The following is a 17,568-nucleotide window of genomic DNA, read 5'->3' as shown; positions in this document are numbered from 1 at the left end:
GTGGTGTGTGTGCGGCGGGGCAGCATTGCAAAAAGTGCACACACACCAATAAGCGTAAGCAGTGGCAGAGAGACGAGCGCATTGACATTCGCCCGGGGAGACAGGTGAGAGGGGGAAGGTGCGAGAGGTGGGCAACCCAGACAGGATGCGAGAGGGCGGGGGGTGGCGGGGTGTTGCCAAAAAGCATACACATGCACCGGGGGCAGCGCTGCAGAGCGGCAGAAGGCAGCAGCCAGAGAGAGCAAGATGGAAAGAGAGCACAGTGGGCAGTTATCCTTTAGCTTCATAAAATTAAGATCAAAAGATAGAATTAGGGTTTGAAATATATGTAGTTTTAATTATCAGAGCTCTAAATTAAATTCTTATTTCAATATTAACAACTTATACAAGAAAAGTTAATCTCCGTAGCTAAATAAGTTTTGTCAAATTATGACAAATTCGTAGTTCTTAATAAAAGCATTACGACCTTTCTAACATAAGTTCGTCCAAAATTGTTTTCCATTAAACTTTTAAGTATAAATCACATTTTATTCCAAGAACGAGATTAAATTCAAAACGTATGACCGAATCTTTACTTAGTCAGACCAATAATCTAAAAGTTTTGTATAGGTTTTTGATAAGGTTTTTAATGTCTCATGAAAAACGGGCTGTGTGTTAATGTGCACCACTGTACCGAGCTTTTTGTTGCAGAATGTTTAATGGTGGTGCAGTTTTATAACAAAGGAACTTGAAATGGCTGGGAATGTATATACAGTGGATACTCGTTAAAGAACAGAAAAAACTAGCTTTTAGAGCTGACTGATCAAATTCAAACTTTCGAGTCATTTAACAAAAATTTAATGTATTGAATATTTCACATTTCCAACTTTCTATTATTTTAGAAGATTATGTTATGATCGCTCTATGATGCTCTCGTAAAAAAGTCAATTTCGCCACCCCCATTTTAAAGCAGTCAGATGATAGGATAGAATCTAAAAATAAAATATACAAAAAAATATTTCAGATGGATTTTAAAAAATTGAAGTGGTCCGGGCGCTTTAGAATTTTTTTCAAACAAAATTACAACTTGTGGGTCTTTAGTTTAAGCTTCTTTATCGTCGTCATAATACTATTCAAGGGCTCAATATACAGAGTCCAAAAAATGTCTTTCTTGTCAAATTTTCCTTACAAGATTACAGCACTTTGAAGCTATTGACCTCCTTCACTGTACAAAGGGCCCACTGTACCCCCATATGCATTTGCCGCTGCGCCCGTCTGTGTGAGTGCATGTGCATGTGGGTGAGGAAGAGGAAGCAGGAAGCAGCAGCAGCAGCGTCTCGACGGAGTGTCGCCCCCCTTTTTGTGCCACTGTCGGCGGCGGCGCCACTGTGCGAGAGAAACGGCAACACACGGGCGAAAGAGAGAGCGCCGCGGCCGCCGCCGCTGCCTCTGCCGACGCCGACGTCTGCGAATAAAATTCGCGCATTTGGCTCTTGATTTGCGGCAGACATTGAGCAGTGAGCATTTGATCGCCAACAGCCGGCAAACGCGGTTCGCTCTCTTCGCCTGCTTCGCCTGCTTTCGCCACTTGGCCTTCTGCCGATTCCGATTTTCGGTTTATCTCTGTGGGCAGGAAAATCGCAATCGGCCGGGCCATATAAAATAAAAGGCCAGACAGTTTCTGGGCTTTGGCACAGTCGTTCGTTTCGCACCAAATGGGAGACAACAACGTGGGAGAAAAGAGAGCGAGGCGCTAAGAAATGTTCGAGGAAAAATAGTTAACGCGCGTGTGGTGTGTGTGTGTCGTGCTGTGCGTGTGTGTGCCAGGCAAAGCCGAGAAAAGTGCAACGGAAGTTGTCAGTCGCAAGAAAAAAGAAAAAAACGCAAAACGGAACTGAAACATATTGTGAAATTCGAGCGACAGAGAAGGCGATACATCAACGTGGTTTCTGGAGCTTCTGGGTTTTTCTACCAAAAGGAATTAAAGAACGTGAAGAACACAAAAGAGACGGGCAGCAAAAAAGAGCAAAGTTTATTTTTAGCATTTTGATATCACAAGGCAGCTTTTTTCGCTACACTACGAGAAAAAATGACGCAAATGGCGACCACATGATTCTACATATTTCCATATGACCCATACAGACGTAGCTTTCTTGTATTTGGGGAACTTTTTGTCGCTCAAATATTAATTTTAGATTTTTTTAACCCAGACAAAGCTCATTTTATGGAAGTGTGAGTGAGCGGGTGATCGAATTTTGAGCAGGGACTACCATTTTTTTTCCTTGCTCAGGGTTAAGGGCAACAACAAAAAAATCGGTGGCTTGGCTAGAAAAAAAGCATGTGCTGCATTTTTTGCTGAAAAAAAGAAAGAGAGGATGAGCGAAGAGACACCCACACTTGGACAGACACACATACAAAAACGAAGACAGTCGATTTTTGAGGTTAGGAATGCCCCACCCAAGCAATGGCTGCTCATTTATATACTGCATATATATGTATACATATATATATATAAGGCTGTAGCGCAGAAATTTGCCATTATTCACAGTCCAAAGCTGTTCGCGATCGCAGGTTTATGAGGCGTGTTGTAAGAAAAGAGAAGACAGCCGAAAAGGTAGTTAAAAAATACTTTTGCAAAAATTTAAATGCCCACACAGACTTGAGAGAATTCGCGAATGTATGGAAGGCACGTGTGTGTCTCAGCCGTATGTGTGTGCTTATGTACCGGAGTGTGTGTGAGCGATCACGCACGTAGCTGCGGTTAGTAACAGAGAGAGAGAGAAATATCGCAAGAGAGAGCTTAAAACGCCGGTTCTTTTTTTTCCCATTTGTATGCTCATTTTTTACGTACGTCTTCTTTGGCTTTCATTTCTTTGCTTGTCTCTTTACAGCGTTTCAAATATAGAATATCAAGGGTCTGCCAGACGAAGCGCACGAAAAAGAGAATTTGCTGAATGAAATGTAATAATTCGCCGCCGGATGACGTCACGTCCTATGTGGTCATTAGCACTCCATGCTCCAGACAGAGGCGCATCAAAGGGGGCCTAGTTCCTCCCCCTAAAAAGAGTTTGAGGTTTCCACGAAATGCCAACTAAACTAATAATTGGAATATTTTAATCGTTTTTCCCAAATATCTCTAGGTTTCCCCCACAGTTTACTCTAGATACGCCCCTGGTTCCAGCTCTCCACTCTCATATGACTAATTTTGGAATTGTTATTGCATAAAATTCGCATGGCGTCATCATCATCATCATCGCGAACAACTACAAAGCCCGCAGAGATCGTTAACCCTAAACTGGGGACCTAATACCAGGCACAAGGTCGTCTCCCGTGTCCCCCGCCCCCAAAAAGGGGTCGCCATTTGCTGCAGTTTTGTTGCCAGGCGGCCGAACATCTGTCTCGGAACTGCAGAAAAAAAGAAACCTGACTGGGCTTGGCTTTATATCTACATCTTCAACTCCAGCTACAGCTCCTACTCGGTATATATGACGATGTTCCCCCGGCTGAAAAGTCTCCTACCTTGCGCGCTAATCAGTGACCGGGGCTGGTTTTTATATACAGTCAGGTACCTGAAGTAGCGCGCGTGGTGCCAGACATACATCTCCATCCCATCTCCAAACGCATTTAACTCGCTGGCGAGTCCTCGAAACAAATCCCATGTGTATCAACTGTCTCCCATGTCTATTGTACTTCATCAGGTGCTCTGGTGTGGCCGTAACCCGGCACATGTTGAAGTACACTCAATATGAGGCGATTTGCATACGAAAATTAAATACAACAGTGCTTTAAAGCTTAAGAAATTAAACAAAAAAATATTTATTTTATTTAGTTCTATATAATAGACTTAAATTTGTATCTAAATATGTGTCTACATAAACAATAAATGAGGAATCGCTTCTAAAGATATGCTTTATTTTATTGAAAACGGAAAAACCAAAATGACGAAGTTAAACAACTATTCAAAGGAATGAAATTTAATAAAATATCTAAATAAAAATATTTTTTGCGGATATATCATGACCAGACATTTAAATGCTTTTCTTGATCTCAGTAACTGGTATATCAAATTGCTTTATACAAATTGATCCATAAACTTATAAATTAAAATGCAGTCTTCAAGTCATATAATCTTTTTTGGGTTTGACCTCCTGCTCAAATTTCCAAACAGGTTGCGGGCTTTTGTATAAAAATAGATTGTTTACGTCCCGGAATAAATAATAACAAATCGTCCATCATCGCCTAATGGCATTCGTTTGAAAACAATATTTTGTCAATATGCGACATTTTATAAAACTATGTTCTAATGTAGTAGAATTACTAAAAAAGTGTACTGAAGTTCTTCTTTAAAATTTTATCATAATTATTATACCATTGTTAATGTCAATATATACAAATTAACTATTATATTATGTTGGCATTAGCAAAAACCATTTATTTTTATTTTCCAATTGGTTTAAAGCTTTCTTCAAAGATTAAATTTAGTGTGAATAGTTCATTAAAACCCATCGATATTCTTATTCTCCGCCCTAGGCGATGAAAGAGTGTGACCAACTGAAATACCTACTTCAATCTCTAATTGGAAACTCATGAAAATTTTCCAATTGGAATTCAAAATTATTTTAAAACGTATTATTTTTTGACTGTGGAAAAAAAATTTTAAAAACTTAAATAAAATATTTGCCAGCCTTGCTACTTCTGAAAAATTGAACATTTTCTGTTTGTTCTCAACTCAAAGGCCAAAATCGTTAAGGACCTTCCAGAGATCTCACCTCCAAAGACTAATGGACTCCAAAACACTTTGAAAACGTTGTCGAAAATATATATATATTTTTTGAAAATAATATTCCCGCTCCGCAAAAAGTTCTGGTATGTTTTGGTATTCGAGCACCGCGGACCTTCTGGCTTTTTTTGGCGTTCCGGCTGCGTTCACACTGACCTCCGTAAGGTTATCGGCATAATTTTGTAAATTCTCGACTTTGCCGTTTTCCGACTCGTTTTGTTACTCAAAATTCCAACTGCAGCGCCGCCGAACGACCCAGTACACCCACGCGCGTTGCCACAGCAGGATTTGGATAAGGATTCTACGGGGAGACTAACGAAAAAGGACGAAAATGCTGCGCTCCCTTGCAACAACACGAAACGAACTCGGGGCCCTTCGCTCCGTGCTCCTGCGATCGAATAACGCCACCTATGTCCGCCGATCGGCCGGAAATGTGGGAGTGCGCGCCCTCAGCAGCCAGCTGATCAACTCCCGGAATCTCCTGAACACTAGGTAAAAATCCCCCACAAATCTCCCCGCTTTCGTTGAGGTTAGAAATGGTTGTGTAATATTGCAAAATGCGTACACTGCAGCGGGATTATGTGTGGGCTCATTTCGGGGGGCTCAAAAGGGGGCGATGATTGACAGCCCCGTGTCCAAGTATTTAGCATCAATCTCGTATACCCCAAATACATACATATATGTCTTGCGTGTGTTGTGCGTGCTCCACTGCTGATTGGTTTTATGGCCAAGGTCATATACACGCTTCTATATATCGCATGATGCGTGATAGTGTTTTCGGCTGGCTGATAAGCTGGAAAATTCCGTTTAATGATTTAATGGGTCATTCTTTTTGGAGGCTTTTGTTTACATCTGTTGAGTGTTCGATTAAACACCTCTATATGTTCGTAGTTAGTATGGGAGTGTGGGTACGTAAACAACAACAAACCATCAGCTGACCGAGCGGCCATAAATTAACCCATCGAAATTGCTTAAATCGGTTAAAATTCTAGATGATATTTCCTTAAAAAATATGTATAAATCTATTTAACTACAAAACTTGAAATATTTATATTTAAGATTTCGAAGTTTTCCGGTTAATTAATTCTATGTTATTCCATTATAACTTACTATAAAATTTCAAATTATTTGATTAAGAATTTTATAAGAAATGTTTAACATTTTGAGAAAATTAAAAGGACTAAATAGAACTTTGTTTATTCTACAAGTCGTGACATTCATTGCATCTGAAAATATAATCTTTGCTTTTTCAACAAGTATTGTTATCTTTTCAGTTGTAGATTATTTACATACATTTTAAAACCTTCTTTCACCTCATTACACCTGTTGCATAAGTTTATGAATTTTTAGACAATGTCAAGTTCTTAAAAAATGGGCCAAAATGTTTAAAATGGTCTAGAGAACTTTTATATTTTGTAAGAAATATTAACAAAAGAAAAGATAAATACAAATACATAAATTACTCATTCTGTAAAATCGTATATGAAACTAAACAAATCGTATTAAATTTCCCTCAGGTCCAAACTTACCACTAGCCAACCCCTGGCGGGATGGAGCTACAACTTCGTCCGCGCCTACGCCAGCCTTCCGGAACACATCAGGGTGCCACTGCCGGCCCTTTCGCCCACCATGGAGCGCGGCTCAATTGTCAGCTGGGAGAAGAAGGAGGGTGACCAACTCAACGAAGGTGGGTAGGCCCTCTCTACATAGCCCGAAGCCCAAGAATAATGTATTTCAATCTGATTCAAGGTGATCTGCTGTGCGAGATTGAGACGGACAAGGCCACCATGGGCTTCGAGACGCCCGAGGAGGGCTATCTGGCCAAGATCCTCATCCAGGGCGGCACCAAGGACGTGCCCGTGGGTCAGCTGCTGTGCATAATTGTGCCGGATCAGGGCAGCGTAGCTGCCTTTGCGGACTTCAAGGACGATGGTGCTGGCGCAGCACCAGCTGCTCCGGCAGCAGCGCCAGCAGCTGCAGCACCGCCACCACCACCACCACCACCGACACCGGCTCCAGTTGCCGCTGCGCCCGCTCCAGCTCCAGCCGCTGCTCCAGCAGCAGCAGGTACGGGACGTGTGTATGCCAGTCCGATGGCCAAGCGACTAGCCGAGGCACAACAGCTGCGTCTACAAGGTTGTTCAATCCCAACTAATGCCACTCTTATAATCATCCTGTCCCATTTCGCCATGCACGCTTCACCTGACTAAAATCCATTGCAATCAATCAATACCTATTAATGGAAAAACGACGAAAGTAATCAAAAAAATGCTATTTTAATTTTTTAATACAGATAGTTTTGTATTACATATGCTATGGTAAAAGTACTTAAACTTAAATATAAATATTGAATAATTCATTCCAATGATATAGAAAATTACAAGAGTTGTTCGCACTATTTAATTTTTTGATACAGATAGTTTTTTGTAAGATAATTTTCTATGCTAAAGTTAAAATTTAAATATGTTAACTAATACAACGTTAATATAAATATTTAATAATTCAGATGATATACAAAATTACTAAAGTTTTTGGCACTAAATACTTATAATCCTGAAATTTTTTTTTTATTATAACTTATTTTTCATTATTTCTCCATCATGCAATCCAAACCACTTCCCAATTCATTTAGCAACCCCAGTCCAATTGTTCTGTTACTAATCCGCGGCTTTTGTGTGCAGGCAAGGGCAGTGGAGTCCATGGCTCAATTAAATCTGGTGATCTTGCAGGCCAGCAAGCGGCAGCCAAGCCTGCTGCAGCTGCTGCCAAGGCCCCGAGGGCAGCCGGAGCTCGTTTCGAGGACATCCCGGTGACCAACATGCGGGCGGTGATCGCCAAGCGCCTGCTGGAGTCCAAGACCCAACTGCCCCATTACTACGTCACCGTCAGTTGTAATGTGGATAAGGTGAGTTATTTCGAAAATAGTGTGGTATCGAATTCCAACCCGTTTAAGATGTCGCCTTTCAATTTCCTATTTAAATTAAACTCTTGTTTATTTGCAATTTGATTATTACATTTTTATAGATTGACTCTAGTCTAAAAAGTTTTCTCTCAAGAAAGTGTGCCATAGAATTTTTGTACAGCCCTATGAATGTTGTACGCAAAATAGTTGATTTCCAAAAGATAATCTCCTTTTGGAAATGGTAAAATCTTTGTAACTTGTTGATTGACAATATCTGCGGTTATTTTGTCAAAAATAATGTCGTGCTGAAAAAAACATTTTAGCTACTACAGATAAACCTTAATTAAAAATACTTACGTCGTAGGGACAGGAATGATTTAAATTTGAGCAAGAAGTAATAAAAGTATAAAAATATTTCTGAACAGGGTAAGAGTTGGGACTTTTTAAAAATTTGCAGGCATCAGCTGTGACATTATATAGAAATGGTTTATAGCCATTGAATCGCTTGTATAATATTAAATTGACCTAGAAAAGGTAACGAAGAGGCGCATGAAGGAAGTTTAGTAACTTAGTCGCATTCTTACCTTCACATCAGTAGCAATTTTCTTTAGTAAATATTTTGCAGACAGATATTTGTAGGTTCGATTAACCGATTTGAGGTAGCAATATGCAAAATCACCAAAACTAATGTCTGTGGAATTGCATTTGCAGTTGGTAAACTCCCACTTGGAAGAAGTCTGTAACACAACATTATTAAACGCAACCATTATATGTTTCTTACAAAATCAGTACGTACTTCAAAAGCAAAAAAGGGGATTACAAAGATTTGAAGCCAGATGTAACCCATTTTTAACAACAAATGTATCAAACATTACTAGTACTCTACTTGAATTGTTCTGTCTTAATGTACAAAAATTGAAAACGAGTTAATAATTTAAAACACATGCACAATTTTCCCATTTGATTAGGCATGAAATGGATATTTAATCGTTCGGAATGAATTTAAATGATCGAAATAGGGGTTAAAAATTAAACAAATTAGCATAATAAAAACTAGAATTTAAGAATATTATATTTATTTCTAAATCAAAAATCAATGTTACTAATTCAATTCTAATCCAAATTAATGGTTCGCAGCTCCTGAAGTTCCGCGCTAAGGTTAACAAGAAGTACGAGAAGCAGGGCGCCAAAGTGTCCGTGAACGACTTCATCATCAAGGCCGTCGCCATCGCCAGTCTTAAAGTGCCCGAGGCTAACTCCGCCTGGATGGACACAGTCATCCGGCAGTACGACGACGTCGATGTTTCAGTGGCCGTCTCCACAGACAAGGGCCTGATTACCCCGATTGTCTTCAATGCCGACCGCAAGGGAGTCCTGGAGATCTCCAAGGATGTGAAGGCGCTGGCAGCCAAGGCACGCGACAACAAGCTGCAGCCCCACGAATTCCAGGGCGGCACCATCTCTGTGTCTAACCTGGGCATGTTCGGTAAGGAAATTATTTAGAATAGCCTAATTAAATAATTTATTACAAATGGTATTCTTCTGTAGGTGTGAACCAGTTTGCTGCCGTCATCAATCCTCCTCAATCGTGCATCCTCGCCATTGGCACCACAACGAAACAGTTGGTGGCGGATCCTGATAGTCCCAAGGGGTAAGAGTTAAAACATTATATTATATGCCGAATCGATCTAATAATATCTCATCCCTTTAGTTTCAAAGAGGTCAACATGCTCACCGTTACCCTGAGTGCTGATCATCGTGTGGTAGATGGTGCTGTTGCTGCTAGATGGCTGCAGCACTTCCGCGACTACATGGAGGATCCGTCCAATATGGTATTGTAAACGGACTGGCACGACCCATCACATTTAGAGACTCCAACGAAAACAAAAAAGGATAACAAAGTTAGCACCCTCTCTTTAAGCGAGGAGTTTCGGTCGATATAAATTATGTGGATGTGTGGATTCTAATCGGTGTTGCATATGTAAAGTTTTAAATCGGATTTAACTCATCCCATTTTATTACTTATATATATATATATAAATTTAATTGTGTAATATTTGATGTAGTTAATAGTGGTCGCGCTATCGTTGCCATGATTGTAGAAAGAATACACAAAATACTTGAATGATATTCGAATTAACTCACTCACAGAGCTGTAAATTTCTGTTTGATATGCAAAACGTTTTGTATGCTTTGTTCGCATATGTTGATCATGATGGAGTATGAAAATGGAAGTAGTTGAAAGTCCAAAGACGCGTTGAATAAACCCAAAACACACTCACATGAACTAGCCAATTCATAAAAACAACTGGATTTTTATTTTAGTGGTAATTGGAGTACCTTTAAGGGTTCTTGAATTGAAGAAGTTAGTCAAGTGGAATATTTCTGAATTGATTGTCTTGAGGCGGGTGAAACTAGAAAGGCCAGTTCCGTTTCGACATTCGTGTTTCTAATAAGATTCATTTAATATAAACATTTTTATCAAGAATTTAAAAACAAAGAGTTGTTGAGTTATTTATATAACCAACTATGAACTTAAGTTCGCAAAAATCCTCAACTTTATGTTAACATAAACAGGTCCAAGACCTAATAGAAACCAATTAAAATATAAAAAAAGTGTTTTCTTTTCAGTTTTTTTTATTGTTATTCAACATTTTATTTATCTATTCGCTTTGCACTAATTACACCCAAAGTTAAGTTCCCCAGGAGGTCAGCAAGTAATTTCTCAGAGGTTTATAGTATTATGTAACTAGTTTATTGCCAAAATGTTACGAACTAAGCAAACACAAATTGAAAGTATTTACAATCATAAAGTTAAGCTAATGTCAGTAGGATGTGGATGTTGGAATAGAGGAATCACCACTGGGCAGGGCCCAACTGGCTCCATTCGGCCACGTATTCTGCCTGTTTTTCAAGTGCGGGGAACCATTCGACGCCACCGTAATTAATAGCGGGCAAAGTGCCCTTGTAGTTGGCGGGCAGGATGGAGGGGTCAAGGAACTTCTGCAGGGACTTCATGTCGCTGCCGTGGAAGTGCATCTGTAGGAAGAGAAGAAAAATTTTTATTGAATGACTAAATAAATAAATTAAATAATTTAAAAACATTAAAAAAAAACGCCTATAAAAGTGATTTTAAGTCAATTATTGGCTTCTTTTCGTGGTCAGGAAATGTTGCATACTTATTTGGATAGTAGAACTACGTTCTAACAATTACGATATATTCAACTAATTAAAATATTTTCCTAGCGATTAATAGAACTAGTAAATTGTACTCACCCTGCTGTTCAGCTTCTCCTTAACGAAGGGCTTGAAAAGCTGCCAGACCATGTTGAAAATAAACGGCTGTTTCACGAAGTGCACCTCCTTCATCCTGAGGGGCATCGCCTCCTGGATGAATGTGAGCAGTCGCTTGGAGAAGCTCGGCGACAGGGCCTTTACCTGCTTCATTCCCAGACCCTCGAAGTCCATGATGCAGACCACGCCCCTCACTTGGGTCTCCTCCTCCAGCTGGGCGGCTAGGTGGACCATGTAGAGCATTCGGAACATCTCATCGCTGGTAATCTCGCTGGGATCCCACAGCTTTCCGCAGTTCACGATCAGCACTCGGCGACCCTTCTGATCGCAATTTCTAAGCACGTTGATCACACTGCCCTTCACGAATTTCTCCTTGACCTGGTCGACCAGAAGTCCTCGAACCAGAGAGGCATATTCTTTGCGGAAGCTGGCGGTGGTTTTCATCTGGAAAATATTTAAAATTACAATAGGTTTATAAACTAAAATATAACATTATATGTGTTAATAGCCATTAAACGAACATTGTATTAGAAAGAAATAAAATTTTATAATTGCCTCAATAAATCTTTGGACCTATGACGCTTACTCCTTACGGAAGTAGTAGTTGGGTTTCATCTGTAAGCAGGTGTGACATTGCTAGATAAGAATCCATACTTGATAAGGAATTGACCATTGGCCAGAACTATAAAATGTCCATATAAGTTATGCGGCTTCCTATGATGATAAATTTTAAATGGCGATCGTTCGATTTTTATGGTCTGATTCAGTCACTCTATAAGTCATTGAACATTCTACATGCATAAAGAGAATCCGATCGAATAGGAATCGGGTACCGCTTATCAGGGACTTCTCTGCCGGTCAGAGAGTTCAAAAGCAAAAAGTTATCAGCACACGGGTACTGAAAACGATCTTGTTGTTGCGTTTTATTTCAGATCGTATGTTTCTTCTTTTACAATATCCCATATATTATTTCACCTAGACTATAAATGAGGTGGCAATTTTCTAAGAGACCTTAAGCAAAGATTATTATTTTATTACATGGCAGATATGTTAAATTTGGACTTTGGACATAGTTTTATGTGCCTTTTTGCTAATGAGCAAACTCATTAAATGTTTTGTATTTTTAAGTAACCGAACCCAGTTTAAGAAAGTAGGTACTAAGTAAGACATTTTATATTGATACGTGTATAGATTTTGTTCCTTTTAAATTTCTCGTAAACTTGTCTGAGTTTAGGTTATAGACCCCATTTCAACAGCTCTAAAATAACCAATGTTTGCTGCTGATAGGACCTGTTAGAGACGTTTTATACATTTGCTAATCTCTCAAATGTTGAAACAAATATCACGTCGATTGTGTAGCCGGTGTTGATAAGCAGAAGTCATTGGATTGTGTTTCTAAGGCGGTAGATTCGTAATATACATATATTTGTTGAAAGACGATTCGATTAAAGTTCGACATGCTAGACTTTATGAAATGAAAAGCAATTATTGTGCTGCTGATTGTATTTAGCTTATACTGCTAAAATTATTTAGATCCCATTGTAGCAAAAAACAATAAACAAATTGTTTAAAAAAAGGTAATAGATATCTGTACTAATTATTGCATTTCTGTGTCATATAAATAAATACTTTGGAAATACCAAAAATTTACTTAACGCATAATATTTATACTTTCAATTACTGGATTTATTTCTTTAAATAAAATTTTAGACGAATGTTATTTGGGAAAGTTAAAAATAATTGTTTATTTCGATTATTTGCTTTAAACAAATGAAAAAATACGAAAAAAATTCAGTTTTTATATTACGAAAAATTACAGGAAAAACGAAAAAGCTAGAAAATATGAATTAAAGCACCAACACACTCTAATTATTTTTAAATTTCCAAAAACTGGTCAGAAAAGGTTTTATTAAAATTGGTAAACCCAATTTTACTTTTTTATCACCAAAAAAGTTAAACTTTTTCAATTCAATATTTTCTTTGGCCATAGAATGGCGCTAATAACCTTATTAACTTAATTTATAATGTAACAGATGTTTGTTCGACTTTGGGAATTTAGACTCTATTCCTCAAAGAATTAGATCAAGTTAATTGTACGCACCTTTTCCAAGGCCCCCTCGGGGTAAAAGTGGCAGGCGCGCAGGAAGACTGTAAGGAAGGCATCGTCGTCCTTATAGTTCAGCTCAGGAGTGGCCTTGAGCAGCTCCCGCAGCTTGATGATGGCCGCCGCCTTGACCTCTTCGGTTTCCCGCAGTTCCACCCTGGCGATTTCCACGGTCTCCGGCTTCAGATAGCCCAGACGCAAGTTGAAGGCCTCCTCGGCGATATCGGTGGCAGCCATTATGTCGGTTGGTTTCTTTCTATATGTCGGGGCCTGCGTGTTGGATTCGAGAAATGCGTTCTATGTTAGTTTTTCTGATCACTGATTGCCAGGGGGAAAATTGCAACTTAATTCGGGGTAATTTGGCACCAGCACTTTTGAATCGATTTGTTTGAACAATCTTCCCCGATTATCCGGGTTAGCAAGTTGCTTTATTATTTTTTTCTTATTTACCTAAGGCGAAGTCTAACGATTTTCACTTTTTGAGGGTTTTTTGTTAGCGTTCTTTACTTTTGCTTCCTCGCGACTCGTGCGGTTCGAGTCAACTGAAATTCGGTTCGCCTTTGGAAACCCTTGTGAGTTAACTTCTATATTATATATCAGCCGAACGACAGCTTCGACGTCGACGTCGATGATAAAGCACGTCGCGGCAGAGGCGATCGCAGTTGTCTTGAGTCGACTTCCATTTCCATTCCTTATCTTTTAGACTAATGGCGCTGAGCAGAAAAGGAAAAAAAGAAAAACAAAAACAAAAATCAGAAAAAAGGTCATCATTCCGGCTGTCAATCACCTTACGCCTTTAACCCTCGGGCATCTCCATTGAACCCCCCGTCTAGGCCTGAAATCCGACTTTCGACTCAGTTCAGAGTTTTTGGGTAGTTTCGACATTGATCGTGATGTTTACACGCGCCTGACGTCTTGAACCTTAGTTTAAATTACCTTTACCTCGAACTTACCTTTGCTACATCTCCACTTCGCACACGGCGTCTGGGGCACGTAATAAAAAAGACAAATTTGTAAAAAAAATCATAAATATCAATTAACAGCAAAAAAAGGCTGGAACCAGCCTATTGACAGCGGAAACAGCGCACTGTTTATGGTGCCACTCATAATGCCCGTAAAACATTAAGATAATGCAAAACGATACTGCTTGAAATTACCCTGCAACCTTTACACCTGTCGAAATAGAAAAAGTATATTTTAGGAGAAGAGTGCTAGAAATATCTATCATCAATTCATTACAATATTTTCATAAAAATAATATAAGATTATATCGTATCATAATAAAAAGAAAAAAGTATATTTTATATACAGATCGAGTTTTTCGTACACTTCTCCCGTCCTATTAACCCAACATTTAACAACTTCTTACAGGGTATGTAAACTACTTTCGGTTAAAGTCCAACACGGAATTCTTAAGTGATAACAGCTCCCAAAAATATTCTGATTGTATGGCTATTATCGAATGTTTCATGTTCAACTGGAAAGAGAGGGGCCAACAATAATTCTATGGCAATTCTAATCATTGCTCATAATCCTTATCATTGGCAGCTCTGCCAGCGTCGGTAGTCGTCTTTCTCCTTCGGGTTGTTTAACTGAGAGATATTGTTTTTGTTTCCCAACCCAGGGTAGGTGGGAAGAGGGTAGTGGGCGTGGGGGGTTGGATCTTCGTCTTTTCACACCTTTCGGGGCATTGAATCGGATCGGGGATCGTGAATTGCGACCCGTTATCATTGTTAACCACTTTTGTTGCTGCATTTCATATTGTTATTATTGGTACGTGATCGGCTCTTTGTTTTGAAATTCATGTCCCAAACACAAAACCATTTTGTTGCCCCCTTTGCTAATATCGACTTATACGTGTTCCTTAACAAATACAGTGGAGTCTCGAGAGATCGTACTCCTAAAAAATTTTAAATACACTTGAATATCAATGACTAAGCTTTTACATTTTTTTATCAGTAGTACATTATATATAAAGGGTACGATTGCATATATTTTAAAATTAAAAAAAAAGGAATAATATATTTTTTCATAGTTTTTCTAACCATTAGTATATTTTAAAAATATTTATATTTACTAAAAGTTTTTAAAAATCTTCTTAAAAAATATAATAAATTTCTAATATAAAATTTTCCAAAATTAAATGTTTTTATTAATTTATATAAAATATTTTTAAATTGTTATTCCTGCGCTTAGGAATCGATCTTACTAGTCTCGATAAAGCACTGTACCTACAAGTAAAAATTACTGTTTTATACAACTGCCTTATAGTGTAGTCATAGGACAAAGTCTTCACTCTTGATACGATTTGTTGCCGAAGCTCAACGTAGTCGTCAACCCACTACTTTTTTGTTGTTGTTTCTCTGTTTTCAATTTTGCACAAGTATGCGAATTATTTTTGTTATTGTTTTCACTTCTTTGTTACTAAGTTGCCGAGCTTCTTAATTCATTCGTTCCTGCTGTTATTGATACTGCTATTGGTGCTGCATCAGCTGGTTTATCGAGCTTCTGTTTTGCTATTGTTGATGAGCATTTAAATGCGTTCAAAAGATTTAGATATTTGTAAGGAGTGTGCGGGCTCGATTTGAATCTTATTTGCCAACAAAAAACATACGAGCGATTCGATCAACAAACTTAGCTCGAGCCCCACAGATGTTAAGCAATTGATTGTAGCGAATTTCAAACAGAGATTTAAGCTAGAGAGTGTTGGGGTATTCTTTGAGTAAAATCACTTTTAATTTAAAAAAAAAAACAAGAATTTGTAAAATTTTATTTATATTTTTATTTGTTTTTATTTTTTATTTATAAATTCATTCAGTCATTAATTTATTATGGCGCACGATAAGCACTATAAAAGTCGTGTAATTCATTCCAGTCTACTATTCCAGTCTAATATCATGACCATATATGACCATATCATGAATGGCTTATCGCAAAATCTTCTAAATACGAGTGCGAACATCTTATTAACACGCTTATGCCAATAGGCTAAATATATTTATATATAGCCCTCTTAGAACTAATCGCAAGATATGCAGTTAACATTCATGATGTATATCACCATGGTTCGAATTCATGGTTTCCGTTGATAAGTTGAAAATCCCCAGCGGAGAAGCCTTATTTTTTTGTTTTTCTTATTACCAGCGATAAAGTCAAGATAATGTTCTACTAAGTTTGACACATGTTTATAATAAAAAAAAAAGGTAAATTGTACCGTCACTGTATTATTTGAACATTAATCATTTGGAGAAAATCAGGTGAGTAACTGTAATAAGCTATGGTTAATTACCAGAGAAACACCTGCACAAAGTGCATTTAATTAATAGAGCATACCATCGATCGCTGTCTTATAGGGATGTCGAAATATTTAAAAATATCGTATCGATGATATTTTTTATTTAAACAAAAAATCAAAATGATATTTGATATATCAGAAAAAAAATATCTATATATCAGATATTTTTGATATTTTTTTTATTTTATTTTTATTTTATTTTTGTTTTATTATTTTTTTTTAATTTTAGGCTGCATAAGCATTAACCACTAAACATTAACCCACATACGATCTTAAATTATATTTTTATAATTTTTAGTTTATATTTATTAATAAATGAAAGAAAACAATATTTATTTTTGCTTTCTTTTGTTTTTATTTATAATATTCAAGTCAAGTATTTCCCGCGCATTTTTTTTAGCGCGTTTTCTTGAATTCTGAATGCTTTGCTATGCATTTTCACTTGCCGAAAAATAAATTTTAGCGGCGCTCATCTTTCACATATGTATTTTTTCTTGTCCCGATGAAAAGTGAGACCACTTAAAATTATCAAAAAAAATGTGAAAAAAAATCGATGATATATGATAATTATTCAAAAAAAATATCACGATAAAAATATTTATTTTTTCCTAAAAAATATCGATATATTGATATTTTGATATATTTTCGACATCCCTACTGTCTTACTAAAATCCATTCACTCAAACGGACGAAGTTCATCCACTCCGTTATACGTTGAGCTGATTTCCCAGTTCGACTTTGATCCTCCAACAATCGCTGACGTCGGAAGTGCTCAGAGCGACAATGTGCATCCAAAGCCAACAAATAAAGTGTGTCATCTGTGATGAAATATTGGCATTTAAAACATATTTACTGGGGAAAATCACTGATTAATATTCTACGAACTGTTTTTTGAAATGGGACAAATTTAAAAGTAAGTCAATATTACAATTTCCAAGATTTTGTAAAAGTAAGTCAATATTAAAATTTCCAAGATTTTGTTATTCAGAACCCTCGAAAATATTTTAGACAAGGTGTAGAGAACTATCATAGGTTGATGAATATACTTTTATAGCTGTCTGGTGAGGTCAGTTACAGTCCAAGTGTATTCTTCTTAGGTATATAATTTGAGGTAATTAAGAATAGGTTTTAGGATTTTACGATTATTATTTTTGTTTCTGGAATAGCAATAGTAAGCAATTTTACCTGCTGGTTAGAAAAAAGTTATTTTCAAC

The 17,568-nt window shown here is 37.6% G+C and overlaps 2 protein-coding genes across 2 annotated transcripts; one reads left to right on the top strand and one right to left on the bottom strand.

The window, feature by feature from the left end:
- Positions 1–4,788: 4,788 nt before the first annotated feature.
- On the top strand, positions 4,789–9,969 carry muc (dihydrolipoamide S-acetyltransferase muc). Its single transcript, XM_017149155.3, has 7 exons — positions 4,789–5,251; positions 6,277–6,446; positions 6,509–6,895; positions 7,441–7,664; positions 8,799–9,147; positions 9,210–9,312; positions 9,373–9,969. Exons 1-7 carry the CDS (start codon positions 5,091–5,093, stop codon positions 9,500–9,502), a joined length of 1,524 nt encoding a protein of 507 aa, XP_017004644.2. The 5' UTR covers positions 4,789–5,090; the 3' UTR covers positions 9,503–9,969.
- Positions 9,970–10,393: 424 nt separating this feature from the next.
- LOC108062461 (retinaldehyde-binding protein 1) lies at positions 10,394–13,654 on the bottom strand. Its single transcript, XM_017149156.3, has 4 exons — positions 13,510–13,654; positions 13,057–13,329; positions 10,938–11,399; positions 10,394–10,700 (listed from the first exon to the last, which is right to left on the bottom strand). Exons 2-4 carry the CDS (start codon positions 13,294–13,296, stop codon positions 10,518–10,520), a joined length of 885 nt encoding a protein of 294 aa, XP_017004645.1. The 5' UTR covers positions 13,297–13,329; positions 13,510–13,654; the 3' UTR covers positions 10,394–10,517.
- Between the last annotated feature and the right edge of the window lie 3,914 nt (positions 13,655–17,568).

This window comes from Drosophila takahashii, chromosome 2L (genome assembly GCF_030179915.1).
Source record: "Drosophila takahashii strain IR98-3 E-12201 chromosome 2L, DtakHiC1v2, whole genome shotgun sequence".
NCBI classification, from domain to species: Eukaryota; Metazoa; Arthropoda; class Insecta; order Diptera; family Drosophilidae; genus Drosophila; species Drosophila takahashii.
The sequence above is the reverse complement of the archived record's forward strand: the minus strand, read 5'-3'. Positions and strand labels throughout refer to the sequence as shown.